The following is a 19,346-nucleotide window of genomic DNA, read 5'->3' as shown; positions in this document are numbered from 1 at the left end:
AAGGGGAAGCAAAGTTAAAAGCTGTTGAGAAAAAGGCAAAATGTATCTGCCAGGTGAGTTGTTGTGATGGACTCACCAGCCTGGTTGGTGGTGATGTTAACGGATGTGTAATGTGGTGAATGAGGACTCTGCTCAGACACTCCGTTGACAGCTTGTATTTCAAAGGTGTACTGGGTGTGAGCCAGGAGGTCACTGATGTGGACGCGGGTGTCGGTCAATCCCAGCTGACGAGGCACAAACTGCACATTGTCTCCACAGCGAGTGCAGCCACCACGCCCGCTGCCACAGCTCTTACAAATAATGTTGTAGACAACATCTTCCCGGCCGCCGCCCTCCTGCGGGGGGCTCCACTCCAGCCTCAGAGAAGTCTCATTCACTATGGAGATGACGTTTTGTGGAGCTGATGGAACAGCTGGAAGAGAGAGAGAGAATACTGGTACTGTACTTAAGAAAGCAAATGTGTAATAGTAATGAAGGTTTGCAAAATTTATTCTTCATTATTCTCTACTTTCCCCCTCTAGAGCTGCCTGTCTTGTCTGGGTTTGTAACGTGGTACATAGATGACCAATGTAAGGTAACGTTACTCTACATCTTGTTGCTGTGGTGTTCTGAAACTAAATTCCCTTCCAATTTTCTTTTGATGTTGAAGTTTAAAGATCCCCTCCAGACATGTTTTAAGATGTATATAAAATAATAATACTAATAATTTATCTTGTTAAAATCCTTAGAATGACATCTACTTCTTCTCCCTGATAAAAAACCCAGAAGCAATGAATGAATGTAGGGGGACTTCAGTTCAGTACAGAAGGCCAGAGAGGTCCAGATCCATGTTAACATTTCTCATGTTTTGTATTCTTGTTAAATCCAGATAAGGGAATAATAATTTCTTATTGTGAGACCAGAGAAACAAATGTGTTATATTTAGATGACCAAAAATTTTGTCAAGATTGTCTTTTTCATATTCTATATTTTCTTTGTATTTTGCTAGATCATGTTCTATTTTTTCTTAAGTTGCCTGGAGGTCTATTGTATCAGCCTGTGGTTTCTTGACCTCTCCTGTCCGTGTTTTATTTCTCTCTTCACTTTTGAACTTTACCATTACAAGGATACTGCAGATGTCATGGAGTTGACCATCCAGTCTACAAGTGCTTTGTAGATTTGGGGGCATATGACCGTGTCCTTCAGAGTGACTAGTGGGTTGGTGCTTTGGGAGTATATTACTAGAGTTGCTACCATGAGCTGCGTGCACATTCTCAAGCATGTTCTCAGTTTGTGTTGGGCTCCGTCTGGCTTGTGTTTGGTCACATATTCTATTTGTGATTTTCATGGTGTGACGAGAGGCTGTGTGGAATATCAAAGACATTCCTGCACAGACCATCAGTATCCTGATAATGTTAGAATCATACAGTGATATGAATAATAAGGTGATTTTTTATATCTACCCTGAACATGATTAAAACCAGAATAAGACATAACAGGGACTAGTGTGCATGAAAAGGTACTATTTGACAGATTATGTTGATGATATGACACAGAACTGATTTTGAGTGACGTTGAATAAAGTTACATTTAAAATAATAAAAGCATTACAAAATTATTAAGATTGTCATAAAATATTCTAATGAAAAGATCAGTCCACTCAGGGGAGCCAGTGGACGTCTGGTGATGACACCAAAGTGACCAGAAACGGCCCTGTACCAGCTTGCTGAGGTGAAGAAGGAGCTGAGTCTGGAAGTGAAGTTCTCCATTTGCCAGTCAATCTACAGTCCAACCCTCAACTATGGTCATGAGCTTTGGGTAATGACCGAAAGACTCCTGGTCCAAACTGGACTCCTCACCCTGTCTCTAAGGGTGATCCCATCTAGAATGAGCTCAGCACAGAACCGCTGCTCCTTGAAAGTAGTCACTTATGGTGGTTTGGGTATTTGATTAGCATGCTTCTCTCTGGAAGATTTCTGGGCAGTTCAACTAGGTGGAGACCATAGGGCAGACCCAGAACACAGACTGAGAGACTGGGTTGGGAACACCTCAAGATTAACCAGGAAGAGCAGGAGGATATTGCTAGTGAGAAATACGTGTGGGACACCTCGCTATACCTGCTGTCACAGTGCAACTTAAAGACAGATTTTTACTTAAGGCCTGTTTGGCCTTCCTAGTTCAGTCTCAGTCACAACAAAAACATAAATTACCTCAATATTCATGAGTTACAAAGGATTTATCATGGAAATTATCTGCATGACATCATGCTTAGAACAACAACATAAAACTCTGCTGCTTGCTGTAAGAGTAAGCTAGCTACGTTGACATAAATTCAAACAGCCTGATGCTTTGTAATGTTTGTGCACTGCAGAGATGGATAAGTGTTTTTATCTTATGATTTGCAGTACAATGCCTTCCATGACAGCGACAGCTGGTGTATACATACTAGTACAGGGCATCTGTGGAGGGTCGGAGTCAGAGCGGTAGTAGCTGTTGCGGCAAACACAGTTAGTAGCTCCCTCACTGGTAGTTCTGCTGTTGATGGGGCACTGCAGACATCTGTGGTCTCCCTGTGCAGCCTTGAAGAAGCCTGATACACAAGCTGGACAGACAGCAGAGGAGAAGATACAAGGTGCACAGAGAAGAAGAAGAGAAGAAGGAGGACAGACAGACAAAAGAAAGAAGATATGAGAACAATAAGCTTAGCGAGGAAATGCATGATATACAGAAAAAAGAAACAAAGGATCTGATGAAATCAATCAGTAGTGTCAACTTGATATCATATTGGCTGCTGGCAGATTCAGCATCAGGAACATCAGTATTGGTCAGATTCTAAAATACTGTGTCTGAGCTCTACTAGTACATCTCTACATTTCCCCCCACAGAGCATATGTTTAGTCATAATAGCACTGACATGTGCATCTCATAAAGGTCAGCTGATTGAAGTGACATGTACTGGGCCTCCTTCAGATGCTGTCAGTTCTACTGTCCACAGGGACAAAAAACATGTTATGCATGTGGAGCAGAGGAGACTCTCTGTACTCTTTACATAAGATGAGAAGGAAAGAAATCTGTACTATCAATGTTTTGTTTTCCATCATTTTTTGTTCCTTTGTAAATGTATAATGGCAGATGCCACCTGTACTACGGTGACTTTATATACAATATACATATACAGACATGGCTGAAATTATGGATACCCCTGCATTTTATTAAAATAATGCACCATTTGCCCTGAACAGTGTTGAAATGAGAGGATATTTTATTATTAATGCATGTCTATGTTTGGTTACAAAAAAGTTGTGAAAATAACTGAATTCATGATTAATTCTGACAAATCTGAGCTTCTCATTTTTGGCCCTGAAAATACTGCTGAGGGCATCATTCAGCATATTGGCCCACTTGCCCCCTATGTTAAAACTAACGCCAGGAATCTTGGCGTTATATTTGACCCTAAATTGAAATTTCACACCATGTCAATAAATTTGTTCAATCCTGCTTTTTTCAACTTAGGAACATTGCAAAAATCAGACCATTATTGTCGGCCTTTGACTTAGAACATATCATTCATACCTACATTTTTTCCCGCCTCGATTACTGCAATTCCCTTTTCACTTGCCTTAGCCAAGCTGCCCTGTCATGTCTTCAGCTCATACAAAATGCAGCAGCTAGACTATTAACTAGGACGGGCCGTAGATCTCACATCACTCTTGTTTTAGCCTCACTGCATTCGCTGCCAGTGAAGCTCAGGATTGACTTGAGATTCTTTTAATCACTTATTAGGCCCTACACGGTTTAGCTCCTGCCTACATTTCCGAGCTACTAAGCCTTTACACTACCGAGCAGTCATTTAGGTCTTCCAACCAAAACCTGTTGGCCATACCACGTGCCAAACTAAAAACCAAAGGCAACTATGCTTTTGCTGGCACCCAGACTTTGGAGCAATCTCCCCACTTCCATCAGATCAGCTGAGTAATAGCCAAGCATGGTCAACGTAAAGGTTACAAGACCACCTCCAAAGAGCTTGATGTTCCTGTGACCACTGTTGCCAATATTAGTAAGAGGTTTGAGGCCCATGGAGCTGTAGCCAACATCTCTGGACGTGGTTGCAAGAGGAAAATTGGCCCGAGATTGAACACAAGGATTACTCAAATGGTCGAGAAAGAACCAAAGAAAACTTCAAACAGATCCAAGCTGATCTTCAAGTTCAAGGTACAATAGTTTCAAGTCGCAACATCCGTCGCTGTCTGAATGAAAATGGGCTCCATGGTAGAAGACCCAAGAAGACCCCACTTTTAAGAGGGAGACACAAAAAAGCCAGACTGGACTTTGCCAACATGCATGTTGGCAAGCCACAGTCCCTCTGGGAGAATGTGCTTTGGACAGATGAAACAAAATTATAGCTTTTTGGTAAATCACACCAACCCTATGTTTACAGAAGAAAAAATGAAGCCTTCAAAGAAAAGAACACCATGCCTACCATGAAATATGGAGGAGGCTCAGTGATGTTTTGGGGTTGCATTGCTGCCTCAGGCACTGGGTGCCTTGAATCTGTGCAGCATAATGAAATCAGAAGACTATCAAGGCATATTGTAGCACAACATACAGCCCAGTGTCAGAAAGCTGTGTCTTAGTCACAGGTCATGAGTCTTCCAGCAGGATAATGACCCCCCCAAACTACCAGTGGAGAAGTGTAGAAACCATGGTTACGTTACATTATCGACATTGTCACCATGGTAGCGACTTGTCAATTGCGAGGGAGCCACGCCCTAAAGCATACTCTGCTTTATTGTCTATTTTACTCTAAATGGGACCATAATTTATAAAATGAACATCATGATGCATTAAAGAAGACTTGATACTAGCAATCGAGATCATAAACTCATTAGGAAACTGTTTACTGAGGTAATAAATCAAGTGAGAAGTAGGATCATTTTCTCATAGACTTCAATACAATCAAACTTCTTTTTGCAGCCAGTGGAGTCGCCCCCTGCTGGCCATTAGAAAGAATGCAGGTTTAAGGTACTTCTACATTGGCTTCATTTTTCAGACCTGGAGCTACCCGCTTGGGAGGGACAGTGAGGTGTTAGACCTCATAAGTATTTAGGGCCACGCTTCTGTACAAGGAAAACTGGACAGAACCCTTTGATGAGCATATGTGGTCGAACATTGTATGTATTTTTCCCATGGCTGTTCAGCCTTGTGAATCATTTATTGTCCCCATTACTGTACGTGCATTTTCCTCTATCTTCTATGCAAGCAGCAGGCCGTGGGTTGAAACCCCCGCTGCTAAGCAAAGCAAAACTTTGCAGTACCTGATCTCAGTTTTCATTCTAAGCATATGGTGCAACTGATCAAACACATTTATAATGGGAAAATTATAGAATCAATGTTTTCCTGCTATGTTATTTTTAATAGAAATACTAACTACTGATTAATTATTAGCTACTGTATGTGCATGCCAGCAGTTAGGTGGCTATCAGTTGTAGTTTGCTGTTTGGTCTGTTTGCCGGAAGACTGATCAATTTTCTATTCAAATAGCTGAGTTGATTTGTTTCAGTTGATTCTGACCTGACAGATATTCAATATCTACAAGCGACTGTTTGTCCACAGGAGCCACATCCTCATTGACAGTTTATGGTCAATACGATCTTTGTTTCTTTACCTACAGATTACTGAGGCCTGACTGCAAACCAGAAGTTAAGTCATGCTTCATCACTGAATAAAACTGCAAAGGTCCAAAGGAATAGTTCAACATTTTGGGAAACATATACATTAAAGAGTGAGATGAAAACATCAGTCTCATATCCTTGTGTCAACAGCTGGAGTCAGGATGTGGTTAGCCTGGCTTAGCATAAACACTGGAAGTGGGGGGAAACAGCTAGCCTGGCTCTGTCCAAATTTCAAAAATACACCAGCCAACACCTCAAAAGTTCACTGATTCACATGCATCTAATTCATTTAATCTATACGCAAACAGAAAAGTAAAAATTACAGTTTGTGGTTTTAGGGGAAATTATGATGGAACCATTTCTTGAAGAACAACAGTGTATCCATCCATTTATGACTTCTATATGGTGTCTCCAGCTACAGTACCAGCTGTAGGCCTCACTGTGACAATAAGACTTCAGGAAGCTGCCCACAGTCATTGCAAAAGACTGTTGTTCATCAAGAAATAGTTCTAAAATGTATCTTCCCTTAAACCACAAAGTATTGTTTTTCCTTTTCTGTTTGTGTAAAAATTAAACACAACATGTGTTAATCATAGCATTATTTTTCAAAAGTGTTCAACTAATCCTTTAAGGTCTTGGTTTCCCAGGTAAGTTACAGTTGAATACACAATGAATCTTGTTGCCCAGTCATCAGTGAAACAAAGTACAGTGCATGGTACAGATAAAAAATACACAGAAAGGCATCTGATGGTTATGAAGTCACTGTTCTAACTGGGTCAGGCCACATCACAATCTAGCCCACCTTTTAAACAATGACATGCTGACAAAGTGAACCAAGTCGAAATTACGGGAAATGCTCACTACAAAGAAAAATAAAGTCAAAAATTCATAATCATCCGCTCCACATGAGGCAGCGACTATCTTCCTATAATTAATTGGTAAAGAATGAGAGACTCTTACTTCTAATCTAGTTGCCTCTAAGAAGCCTAAACAATCTAAACTCCACCCTAGCTACTGTTTGTGGCAGCTCTGTAGAAGACTGTGAGAAGTTCTTGAAGTGTTTTGTTGAAAAAAGCATCAATTACTCCTGCTGCTTCACATCTACCTTCCCCTGAGCCGTCTCCCACGCTGTTAGATGAGTTTGCCCCGGTAAATCACTTGGGGATTTGGTCAACGTTGTGTTCAACACCAAATTGTTCAAAGAAGTTTTGGAGACATTGCCCCTTGGCTTTTTAACAAAGTAAACAAGTCTCTCCTGTCTGACGTGGTCCCTGACTATTTTTACACAAGCCTGCATCCTGCCTCTCCTTTGGAAACGTGGCCTATATCCGACAGTCTCTCATAACTACTGTCCTTTATCCACTTTGACTTTGGTTTCAAAAATCGTTGAAAAAGTGGTTGCTAAGTAACTTTTAAAACTAATGGAAGGAAACAGTTATTTGATCATTTTCAATCTGGCTTTTGAAATAGCCACAGTAAGGATGCAACCGCTCAAAGTAACAAAATACATCTTGATGAAGATGAGTGTGGACTCTGGTAATCTCATTATTTTCACTTGAGTGCAGCCTTCAATACAGTTGATTATATCATTTTACTTGTAGACTTAGGGACTGGGTTGGCCTTGGTGGAACTGCTTTAAATTTGTTTTCAGCTTTGAAACAGAGTATCAAAATATCAAAGTCACTCTTGACAACTTTAGTTCTTCCCCGGCTCCCATGTCATGTGAGGTCCCACAAGACTCAATCCTTGGCCCTATTTTGTTTGGCTTGTACATACCACTCCTTGGCCATGTTATTTTGTCACTTCACAACTGTGTCCTACCTAAGACAGGGTATCAGCGGCCAATGCCTTTAAGGTATCAACCAAAATAACCCAATACCAAGTAGTATTAAAACTTCTCCAGTCAAACGATACCTGCATTCGATCCCTTTTCTTCGATTTAATGCAAACTGCGATTGGCCCACTACTGCTGCAGCTACAACGCTGTATGCGTTGTAGCTGCAGCTGTCTGTGTTGATAATACTTCCTTGTACAATTTGGAAAAGTCATTTAATAAATAGTGGTGGCATCATTCACATGATGGGTATAGGATGAAGTAGAAAAAAAAGGCATAGAATGAAGTACTCTATTGGTATCATTATCACTTTAAAGGTACTGTTATCGAAACTTTTTAAATGATACCCAGCCCTAGTCCTACCATTGTTACGCTGATGACACCCAGCTGTCTTGTTAAGTCCTGAAATTTGGAGCAATCTGGATTCTGTGCACTGCTGTCGCGCCGCCATCAAACACTGGATAAACTGAAACTATCTGCAACTGAACATTGATGAGACTAAAGTTCCAGTTTTGGCACACAGTCTCACTGTGTCACTCCCCACCTTGGACCACTGACAACTAAATTAAAAGTCAGCCAAAAACTTTGGCTAACTTCAATCAGCACATCGAGAACCTTACAAATAAGAAATAATGCCAAAGTTAAGCCAAATCTCCCAAAAAACATAGTTGAACACCATCATTACCTAGATTACGACAATTCACTATTTACTTGTCTGATGAATGATGCAGTAGTTGCCCATCTACAGTTGGTACAGAATGCAGCAAGACTTCTTAAAAACACTACATGTAGAGAACATATCTCTCCAGTCCTGGCTGAAGTACGCTACCTATTTGTTTCAGAATTCAATTTATGATTCTGTTGGTTACTCTCCATTCCCTATGGTCTGGCTTCACTTTACATTTCAGATCTGTTAAACCCTTATTCTGCGCCGAGAACCCTTAGATCTGACAACCAGATGTTAAAAGTCATATGTTCCAGGCTTAAGGACAAAGGGCAATCATACTTTTCCTCTTGTAACTCCAACTCTGTTGAAAAAAATGTTTCCACCTCAGTTTCAGATCATCTGAGAAAATGTTAAAACTTAATAAAATGACATATTAACAGTGAAAATACATCATATTTTAGCCTGGTGCAATTTAATCTCTGCCATGATGCCATCGCTGCAGGTGTATTTGTGACCCATCACATTTGGTGACCTGCCCTGATATTCATCTCACTCCTCCTGCCTAAACCAACCTAACCAACACTGCAGGTCACAGAATCTAATGGGTCACCAAATACGGTGCATCACTTGTTGCGGCAAATGCATTCTGGGATACCCAGTCATGTAGGGAAAAGCCTGTGGTGAAAAACACCAGCAGTAAGTAGGTAAGTAAAATTTATTTGTGTAGCGCTTTTTGTAGACATTAGTCACAAAGTGCTTTACAAGGCATAATACATCTACAGAAAGAAAGAAATGATAGCAGATGAAGTGACCACCCAAGTCATGTGATTAAAAAATTGCAAAACTAAAAAACACACTACACAATCAAAGCAAGGTAAAGCAAGTAAGCCCCCCGAAGAGAGCCACAGTGACAGCCAAAGCCATAAATATGTGTTGGTGTCTTCCGCCCACAGCTCCCAGTCACATCCACATCGTCTATCCAACACTCCGGTAAGTTAGCCAGTTTAGCTAGCACTTGATCCTAGCATCAAGTGATGATTGAGTTACTTGAATGAGTGTCATCTGAGCGCATTCTTCAATGGAAGGGACACAACTCAAGGAAATCTGACCTTTTGTACAAAGGAGTTAAGTTGGTCAATGCCACAAATTTGCTTAAATTTGATTGCTGACCTAAACCTCCATCAGGGAGGCGTCTGATCATCTGCAGCATGACAACAAACTCAAACATCCAGCCAGAGTCATAAAGAACCATCTTCAGCAACAAGAAGAACAAGGAGCCCAGCAGCAGATGGTCTCTGATCATCTGCTGGAGTCAGTCTGGGATTAACATGAAGAGGCAGAAGAAGAACTGTGGCAACTTCTCCAAGATGCAGGAACAACCGACCTGCCGAGTACCTGAAACACTGAGAACTGCTGCTGTTTAAAGACAAAGCTGCTCACAGCAGATATTGATTTCCTTTAGGTTTCTGCTGTTTACTCAATTTTGTTTAAAGTTAGCTGATAAATACAAACTATTCAAAGCATTACTTTTGAAAACATCCTTGCTTTACTTTTAGTAATTTTAGTATGTATACAATAAACAAATACCATATACAATAGTTAAAGACACCATATGTTAAGAAACTGAAGAAAAAGAAGAAAGAAGAACAACAACAATATGTTCACCAACATCAAGCAGATGGAAGAAACCATGAAAAATGTGCAGGCCAGCACCTCAACATTTATAAAAAGGTAAACTAACATGTAACATTAACAATAAACCCAGACAGTGAACAGGATTCTAGTGATCCATCTTCTGAATGATCAGCTGCTCTGCAGTAAAGAACACAGTTTTGGCCATAAAATGCCAAGTGAGCGACAGCAAACTGAGCGACAGTAACAAGCGCTGTTTCCAAAACAGAGTTTCAGAAAAACAACTGGATGGCTCCAAAATGTTATGTTTCGTAACATGTGAATTTTTACACAATGTTTGTAACTTTTCCACTAAACTCATAGACATGAACTACATTTGTTACCACGGCAACTGTACACATCAAACACAGCAACAGCTTTAGCCTCATAATGCTTTAAAGACATTAAATTAAATACACACCATGAAAATGAGACTAACTAGTAGACATGATGCTTACACAATACAGAAAGAAACACACACTTCTTAAAGAGAGGGTGCTATCACATCCTGGACCACATGTGTCATTGAACTTTACATTCCTACACCAGCAGCAGTTCTTCATTCAGCCGCAAAGCTTAATCCCACAAAGTATTGCAGGGATAAATGAGCCCTGGCTGAAGAGTTTTTAGTTAGAAAAACCCCTTGACCCTCAAATGAAGTATTGTTCTCTGCTGTGTGTCAAAGAGGTTTCTCTGTACAAAAAGGATCATGTCACATGTGAAGTCGTCACTCAGCCAAGACACAGTGAAGAACCTGATCAGGATTAATGATACGGATCAGATAGAGGACTTTAATACCAGGGAAATGTGCCCAGCTGGCAGACACAGGACAAGGTCTGGAAGGCCCAAATACAAGTGAATCAGAATCATTGCACATCTCAGAAAATACCCCCCCAGCTCACAGCCTGAAACATCAAATCCAGACTGCATTTTAATATAATACTGTTTACATGTCTACATTTGTTAGTTTTTTTAAGATGCCATAATTCAATCAACACTACTTATTTCATAAAATTAAGCACACAGTTTAAACTTGAGTTTCTTCCCTTTAGCTACTGCAGCTAGAGGACAGCAGTGTCCTTTGTTGTAAGGTCAAACAAATTTCCAGTTATAATCTGCATAATCAAATGAAGCAGCGGCCACCTGAAGATGAGCAGTTTAGGACCTCGGGGTGAAACTCTAGGCTGGGGAAGTCAATAACTTTTGACAATACTTGAAAAACAAATCAAACATCTTGACGCCTGAAACAATGGACTTTGCTTGTTCTGGACAATCTGTGATTGAACAAAATGGGGCCAAAAAACACATTCATGCTTAGCAAAATTATGTTGCTGACAGGTCACCAAAATGGTGGGTGGACCAAACTGCCAACATTATCATCCCTGGAGCCATGATGCTAGTGTGGCTAAAACTGCATGATAATGGTTATTACAACCTTTCAACTGACTAAATACAATGTTCTGCTTCTGAGACGAGAAGGTAAGCAGCACCTCTAAGACGACACATAACTGCTGTGACAAAAAAACAACAAAAACTAAGAACAAGTGTCTTAAAGTCGTAGCTTCTTACCTCTGCAGACTGTACCGTTCTCCACCGCCTCGTACCCCGCTTTGCACATGCAGCGCCCGATGGGTACCATCCACTCCCCATCGCCGTTACAATACAGCTTGATGGGTACATCGACCTCCTCCCCGTTGGGAACACATACCCCTCTGGCTGCCACCAGGGAGGTGCTCTCTGCTCCGGACAGAGTCTCAGGAAAGATGGCGCCATTCTGGATCACACTGGGACATTTCCTGTAGAAGACGCGAACAGCGATGAGTGACATACAGGCGCCATAATCCTGGAAAGCGAGGTAGAAGCCATTGCGTGAAACAGGTCCAAAACTCCGGACTTCACTGTTGATCTTCATGATGCGGCCCCCGAGGTCAACCTGAGAGAAGCTCTCATCAGCCGCTATAGTGTCCACTTTCACCCAGGGGTTCTCCATCCAAGGTGGGGACGTTTTAGTGGCTGTGTCTGAGTCAGACTCATAGTAGTACAGGTTGAAGGTCTCTTTGCAGGAGCCGGGGACATTGGGGATGGAACTGCAGTCACGTACTGAGAACTTCATCTGGACGTGGATACGCTGAGCACCACGCCGACGGATGTATTTGGTGCGTACCCAGTTGTTCTGGCTGCTATCGAAGACATTACACACCTGATATGTTCGGATGGTGTTCATGTTTTCATTATAGCCGCTAACTTCTTCCCACTAAAAGACAGACAAGAAGAAAACAAAAACAACAACAAAAAATTGATCCAGTGACACACAAAACATGTACAAAAACTACAGTAGCCGTTCTTCTTAAAAGTAACAAGTCCTCCATTTTAAACAACTACCAAATGGTGCAAATGTAAAACTACCCTGATTGTAAAACAACCCTCTTCCCTTTTTCCAACAGCTGTTTTTGAAGATACAACAGACTTTCACACTTGTCCTATTGGGAATTATTAATCCAAGGAGAAAAGAGTCATCATCCTTAAAGCTTTTCTCTAAAAGTGAAATAAAACCATTAAAGCAGAACATAAATCCCACATTAATGTAGCTTGTCTATCAGTCACATACTCATGAATGTCAGGCTCTATGGTCAAAGTGATTTTCTTTGACAGTAAGGTATTATTCAACAAGTGTTTTGTCTTTTTGAGCTCCTCATTATCATCACTGTACAATAGATTTGGTATTATATATTATATTGAATTAAATGCAGTTCACAGTCAGTCTTAAACCAACAGTCAGGAGCCCAAATGAACAGTGAGACATGTTTTTATGCTGTAATCATTCCTCCTGTTCATACTGACCATTAGAAGATCCTTCATAATGACCTTACAATGTAAATCCACAGTCCTCCTTCTGTGCAAAAATGGATTTAAAAGTTTATCTGAAGCTAATATGAAGCTTCAGCGTCCAAATGAGTCAAATCAACCAAACCAACACTAATCAAACACTTTTAGTGTCGACTGACTCCTCACAAGTCTACAAACAACCCATAATGCAACACTCTCTGTAGGAGCCAGTGTTACAGCGATACTCCATTCAAAGAGAAGATGTGATGTTGAGAACATCTAACGGTCTAATCCTTTTCAAATTTAATCAAATTTAATTTCCAGGATAAAATATTATTTTTGAACATGTATTATTATTATTATTATTATTATTATTATTATATTGTTTTTTTTCAGTTTATTTAATGACATAACCTTGCAGTGTTTTCTTTAATTGATGGGTAAACTCTTCTTTAATCTGGAATTGAGGAGGTGAGTGAATCCCACAGAGACGTGGTTTAAGGTTTAATGCTTCACCTCTGGACCCTGAACTGACCTCTTTGCCGGATCTAACAACATGATAACAAAGTTAAACACAGTTAAACAGACCTCCTGAGAAACCATTTCTGAACAATAACTAAACTGTGGTCTGAACTAAAAGCATAAATGACCTTTGGGGTCATTTGAAGCAGGAGAAAGGACCCGTAACAACAACACACCTTCCCTTATCTAAACAGTCATAAACTCTAAATCATGTTCCTGGAGTCTCCCTGCAAATCTAAACCAAGTCTGATCTATCTGATCATTATGTAAATCATGTAATGTTGTTTGTCATGTTAATACTTGAAGAATGAGGAGTAATCACATAAGTGTTGCTTTAACTGTATTTTACTACTAGAAGTGTAGATGGTTTAAGAAAGTTGAATCAATGAAGGTTCGATGTCTAAACATCATGAGAAGTGTTAATATGAAGGTGAATATTTGGTGTTGATAGAAATATTGACTTATTATTAAATGAATGAATAATGCTGAACTGTTTCCTGAATAGTTTTACAATGTATGACACAATGTGATATAAAGTCTTCAGACATAGAGACTCAGTGTGAGAAAGTTATTCACCATGTCAGGTCGAAGTCAGCCACAAAGAGCTCCTCAAACAAGGAAACTGAAAACATTTAAACACCCAAAACTTGTCTGTTTTATCCAAACTTACTGGACAACCTCAGAGGGATTTCTCCAAAGACACAGGAGTCCAGTTTTTCAATCACGTATATGTGTATTTTAATCTTTTATTGAAACAAGTTTATATTTATATTATTAAGTCTTGTGCTTCCATGTCGAGTATTTCATCTCCACTGAATAAGGATTTGAGTGTCGTCATATTAAACTTTATAAGATTACAAGAAGCCAGATAAAGACTGAATCCTCAAATCAAATTGAAGCTTTGAAGAACATAGCGAGGCTTTAAATGGATCTCTGTCTGCTTGCTGAGAGCTGTGATGCAAACATGGAATTCATCCGACTGAGAGACTCTTTCCAGAGCAGCCTGAACACGACTCCACTCCTCTTCATCGGTGCTTCAACACAGACGTGGAAACATCACTGGTGACTCTACACCAGCCAGATACAGTTGAACCTAAACAAAGCCGGACGTCTCTGCAGCAACGAATCTCATCAACAGTAAGTAACAGATCAACATGATTTTATGATCAAGGGTTGATGTCGAAGAACGTTCAAATTAAAAGAAGTTAAATTATCTTCCCCTCAGCATTTTCTTTATTAATTTCTTTTATTAGCATTTAAAGGCCTTATTATTCTTTCCTATTTATTATCTTATGTTGATATTAATAATTGTCTTCATCTATCCTGAGAAGGTGATGTGGTTTCTTTGAGCACAGTAAACAGTAAACTGAGGTCAGACTGAGACTGATTCACTGATCACACTGAGAATTAAATTCAGGGTTTAATGTTTCCTCCAGACATTAAAGATTACCCTTATTAATAAAGTATTAATATTCCTACATGACTCACATGAACATCATACAATAAGGATGCACAGGTTCCTCAGTACACACACACACACACACACACACACACACACACACACACACACACACACACACACACACACACACGTGTCTTTAAACAAATAAAGACATAAAAACTGTCCAAACATGCAGAAAACAAAAAGTATAATTAAGTCACTAAAACAGATAACAGAGTGAGAAAATATGCTTATTGATAAGAAAATGATTTTACAATAGTGATGAAGGATATTGTCTCTGCTGTGTGCTGGTTGGTTTTTTGTGAGTGTGAGGATCCTCTATCACACCTGGAGCACAAGACAGAGTATCCGCCTGCTTTTACAACCTTATAGTTCTTATGGAACAGATAAGTTTATGAGATGAAAGAGGACGAGCTGCTATTGTTTCATCTTTTTGTAATAAAGCTCAGTTCCTTTCCTTAAAGCCTCGTTAGCTGTGTGTCATCAGTAAAGGTTGGAAGGTGTTTGAGCTCACATGAGGTCACTTGTCAAGAAGACATTAACATTAACACAGCAGCCAGTGGATATTTCAGATAGTCTGAGTCATGAACACTCACATTAAATTGCCATATATCTTATATAATAGTCATATCTTAACACTGATTATTTATGTATGTACTGCATAGATTGTCCTGTATGCAGTACATATAGATCATACACATATATTTTTAAAAAAGGTCTATTTTAGATGCAATTCATTATGTTTTATTCAAATATAGAGGAATATTTCATATGTGTGTCCTAGTTCAGCACTGTATATTAATGTTATGATTCTCGCTCTGGTTTCTCTCACAGTCCAGAGGTTGATACACATCATTTTGTCATAACAGGAAGTTGTACAAGGCAAACTTCAAGAGGCAACAACTGATTTCAAAGAGTTAATACAATTATTACTAAATTAACACAATTTACTTTGTATTGATTGTTTTCAGACTCTTTTCTTCACATCTGTTAACAGCGAGAAGATGAACCACAGCATCATTTCATAGACTGCTGTCAGCTACAACTAAGGATCATTTTCATTAGCAATGAATATGTTGATTATTTTCTCGATTAATTGATTGGTTGTTTGGGCTGTAAAATGTCAGAAAATGCTGAAAAATATTGATCAGTGTTTCCCAAAGTCCAAGATGACGTCATCAAATGTTCAAAGATATTCAGTTTACTGTCATAGAGACCAAAGGAACCAGAAAATATTCACATTTAAGAAGCTCGAATCAGAGAATCTGATTTTCTTTTTCTTTCTTCAAAAATGACTCAAAATGATTAATTGATTATCAAAATAGTTGCCAATTAATTTCATAGTTGGCAATTAATCGACTAATCGTTGCAGCTCTAGACTGCTGGTGATCCACTGACAGTAAAATTCTGATTAAATCTTTTTGTTTTAAGCTAATTTGACTAAAACACATCGATGTGGAAGGTTTCCATCCATCCATCCAAAGCTGTTCATGTCTTCTGGTAAAATGACGTGTAGCTGCTGTCACTTATGTATCTGAATATCAGCTTCATGTTTTAAAACGTATTCCTCGAGTCTTGGTTTAGTCCACTCACCCCCTGTGATGGGTAGATGGTCCAGCCCAGTTCTGCTGTCGCTGTTGTTGAGTCCATTAGCACCTCTGCAGGAGACACGAATCAAAAGGTCAGAGAAAGACAAAAAATGGGGGATATATAACATTCATGTGTTCTTGAAGAAAGATTCAATTTCCTTCTGTAAAAATCCTAAATACTAAATTTATACATTTTCTCACAGGACATTCCTTCCATATTCTTTTGTAATGTAACAACACAGCAGGCTGCTCATCAAACTGTGTGTCTGCAGCTCTTCTGTGAATAAAGATTCAGAGTTTTATCTGTTATTGATTCAAGATGATAAAGGAGAGATGAGGTTATATCACAGCCTTTCTGAAAGTCTCCACTCAAACACATCTTCACTGATACGTCATTTATGTGTTTGAGTTTCACTGCGGAGTCGTGTGCAGAGTTTCTCACCAAGAATCAGATTTTTAGCGTTAAGCTATGAGAATGATTTATGACATCACAACAGATTTACAACAATTAAAAAACATTAGAAGCAGTGAAACAGCAGATTGACCCACAGAGCAGACAAAGACATAAATGACTGAAGCTGTGACACAAATGCTTGTGACTCATCCAGAATAAACAACCAGCGGACCAGACGATGAGCAGTGTGTGTGTGTGTGTGTGTGTGTGTGTGTGTGTGTGTGTGTGTGTGTGTGTGTGTGTGTGTGTGTGTAGTAGATGGTGGAGCTAAAAGAGTGACGTGGTCCTTTAATTGATGTGTCACATAAATGGTAATTAGTGAGTAGCATCATTATAAAATCTCCTGTTGTAGCTTCTGTTATTCACATGTTACATATTTTCACTACTACAGTCAGATCACAGGACCACGTTCATCTCAGTGACTCCATAGTGTTGATGCGGTGAGCAAACCAACGCAGATGCTTCTGAGGGGAAAAAAAAAAAAAAAAAACAACAGTCGCTTCACCAAAAAGTTGAACCATGTTCATCTTACGCCGTAACGCCACAGCGTTGGTCATCTAAACATATAAAAGGAACGACTGCTGGTAGATGATTGTTAAAGTGACCACTGTCAAACTACTGTTGAACTGAGTTGTTTCAGTTCTGCTCCTGTTCATGATCCAGATCAGAGTGTTTATGATTTGACATGAGTCAAAACCTGGACCTGTTACCACAGCAACAAGTCCTTCAGCTTATTGAACCCCAAACATGAACTCATTTGACTTACTTTCTTAGATTTATAATGAAAGACTGTTGATATTATTATGATTTAGATCATTATGATGATGACTTTTATAATGAAGAACTACCCTGACATGTACAAGCTAAACTATAAAAGAATAAATCCACATTTAGTTAGAGATACTCTGAGGATTCAACAGAGCCAGAAGATATTTAATGTTTAATCTGACATTTCAATGGGGAAACGTATTAAATGATTAACTCTGCACTAAAACATGTTTACATATTTAAAGCTGCTTTTAAAGATGTGTTTCATTGTCACAGCAGCATCAGTGTCAGTGTGACCACGTCGACTGGTCACATGTGACAGTTTAACGGTGATCAAAGTGTTGAAACAGTAGAAACATTGTTCAGCACGACGAAGAACAAAATAACAGCAGGAAGACAGAAAATGAGACTTCTGTCTCTGAATCTGTTGACTTCATGATCAGCTGATGTCTCTCAGTATCTCTAACTAACACCTCAGTCCCACCGAGTCTGCCTGGAGACATCAGCTTCATCCATCATCTCTGTGCCGCCCCCCCCCCCACCACAGAGGAGGAAGCATGTCAGGTGAAACCATGATGCTTGAACTGTTTCCTACACATGTTCAATTATTCACATCTTCCTGACAGTCAACTGCTGGGGAGAGCTTCGTCCTTCAGCGGCTTTGAGGGAAGTCAGAGATGATCGCAGGCTGTTCACGTCTGAATATCACGATGGCCGCCTCCATGTCCTTCAATGTAATTACACAACAGTAAGACTCAGTGATGACTCTTTCATTCCTGAGCTCTTATTGAAGGTCTATATGATCCACTCGTCACGCACACAACTGCACACACTCTTACACCTCATTGAGTCTGTGCATAAAAGCAGCTATTAGCCTGCAAACAGAGCAGAAGGAAATCACTGAATGCTTAAACATGCTGCTTCCACTTTCAGCTTTCTTTAGCTAACAAAGCTCAGGAACCATAACTAGCATTCAGTACTAGTCAGTACGGAGGATTACTGCTGGCGCTATGGCGTTGACACAAAAACACAAAAAAGCAGATTTCATTATTCTAATTGTTCCAATGAACAATTTAAACCTGATTTAGACCTGCACATCAATCATCTCACTCACTCGTTTTCGTTGTAAACTGAATATCTGAGTTTCAGGTTGTTGGTTGTAAAAAAAAAAAAAAAACAAGACATATGAAGATAAGATATGAAGCACATTGGATTCTGGGAAATTTTCACCATGTTCTGATATTTTAAACATTCTTGTCAGAAACTTGATTTGTCTTTCTGAACATAACCTGGTTGAAGAGCCACTGCAGTGATTCACTGTTTACTTCCATGAAATTAAAAAAACTGTAATAATCTGTTTGTTAGTACAGTAATCTGCTAAATACACTCGATCCTACATTTCCCATAATGCAACTCCGTCACATCTGTTTCTAGATTCCCTCTTAAGTGGTTTTTCCTTTAAGCCTTATTTTAATTTCTTATTGTTTTTACAGACTCTTGAGCTTGTTTCTAAGAAGAAATCCAGAGAGTTCATCGTTCACTGTTGCTTAGAATTTATTACAAAATAAACGTGATGAAAATAAGACGCAGGTGCTGCAGTGTCTTTAATCTTTAACTGTAGACGCCTTCAGAGGGCCGAGGCTGTAACCTGCTTCCTCCTCCACCATGGGCCACGTCCAACAACTTATAGGCACTTTACTTACAAACACACACATAAATACATAAATAGAAATACTCTTAAAAACCCTCTACCTGGTAAATGCCTCAACATACTTCAAACAAAGTGAAAACAAAACCACTACAGCTGTCGGTTCTTCATACATCTTCTCTTGTCACTTTACACATGAACAACGCAGAGCAACACCACGACTGTAAACGTGTCCTAACGTTGTCTCATGTGTT

The 19,346-nt window shown here is 39.5% G+C and overlaps 1 protein-coding gene across 1 annotated transcript in view; it reads right to left on the bottom strand.

Annotated features, from left to right (window-relative positions):
• ephb2a (eph receptor B2a) overlaps positions 1-19,346 on the bottom strand; it is a 48,285-nt gene that overhangs the window by 10,623 nt on the left and 18,316 nt on the right. The window contains exons 2-5 of the mRNA XM_042410042.1: positions 16,227-16,291; positions 11,393-12,077; positions 2,426-2,581; positions 77-412 (exon numbers count right to left, since the gene is read on the bottom strand). Of these exons, the coding sequence (XP_042265976.1) occupies positions 77-412; positions 2,426-2,581; positions 11,393-12,077; positions 16,227-16,291 (1,242 nt within the window). The remainder of the gene's footprint in view (positions 1-76; positions 413-2,425; positions 2,582-11,392; positions 12,078-16,226; positions 16,292-19,346) is intronic.

Source organism: Thunnus maccoyii, chromosome 4, assembly GCF_910596095.1.
Source record: "Thunnus maccoyii chromosome 4, fThuMac1.1, whole genome shotgun sequence".
NCBI lineage: Eukaryota > Metazoa > Chordata > Actinopteri > Scombriformes > Scombridae > Thunnus > Thunnus maccoyii.
Note: the sequence above shows the minus strand (reverse complement) of the source record. Positions and strands in the feature narration are given on the sequence as shown.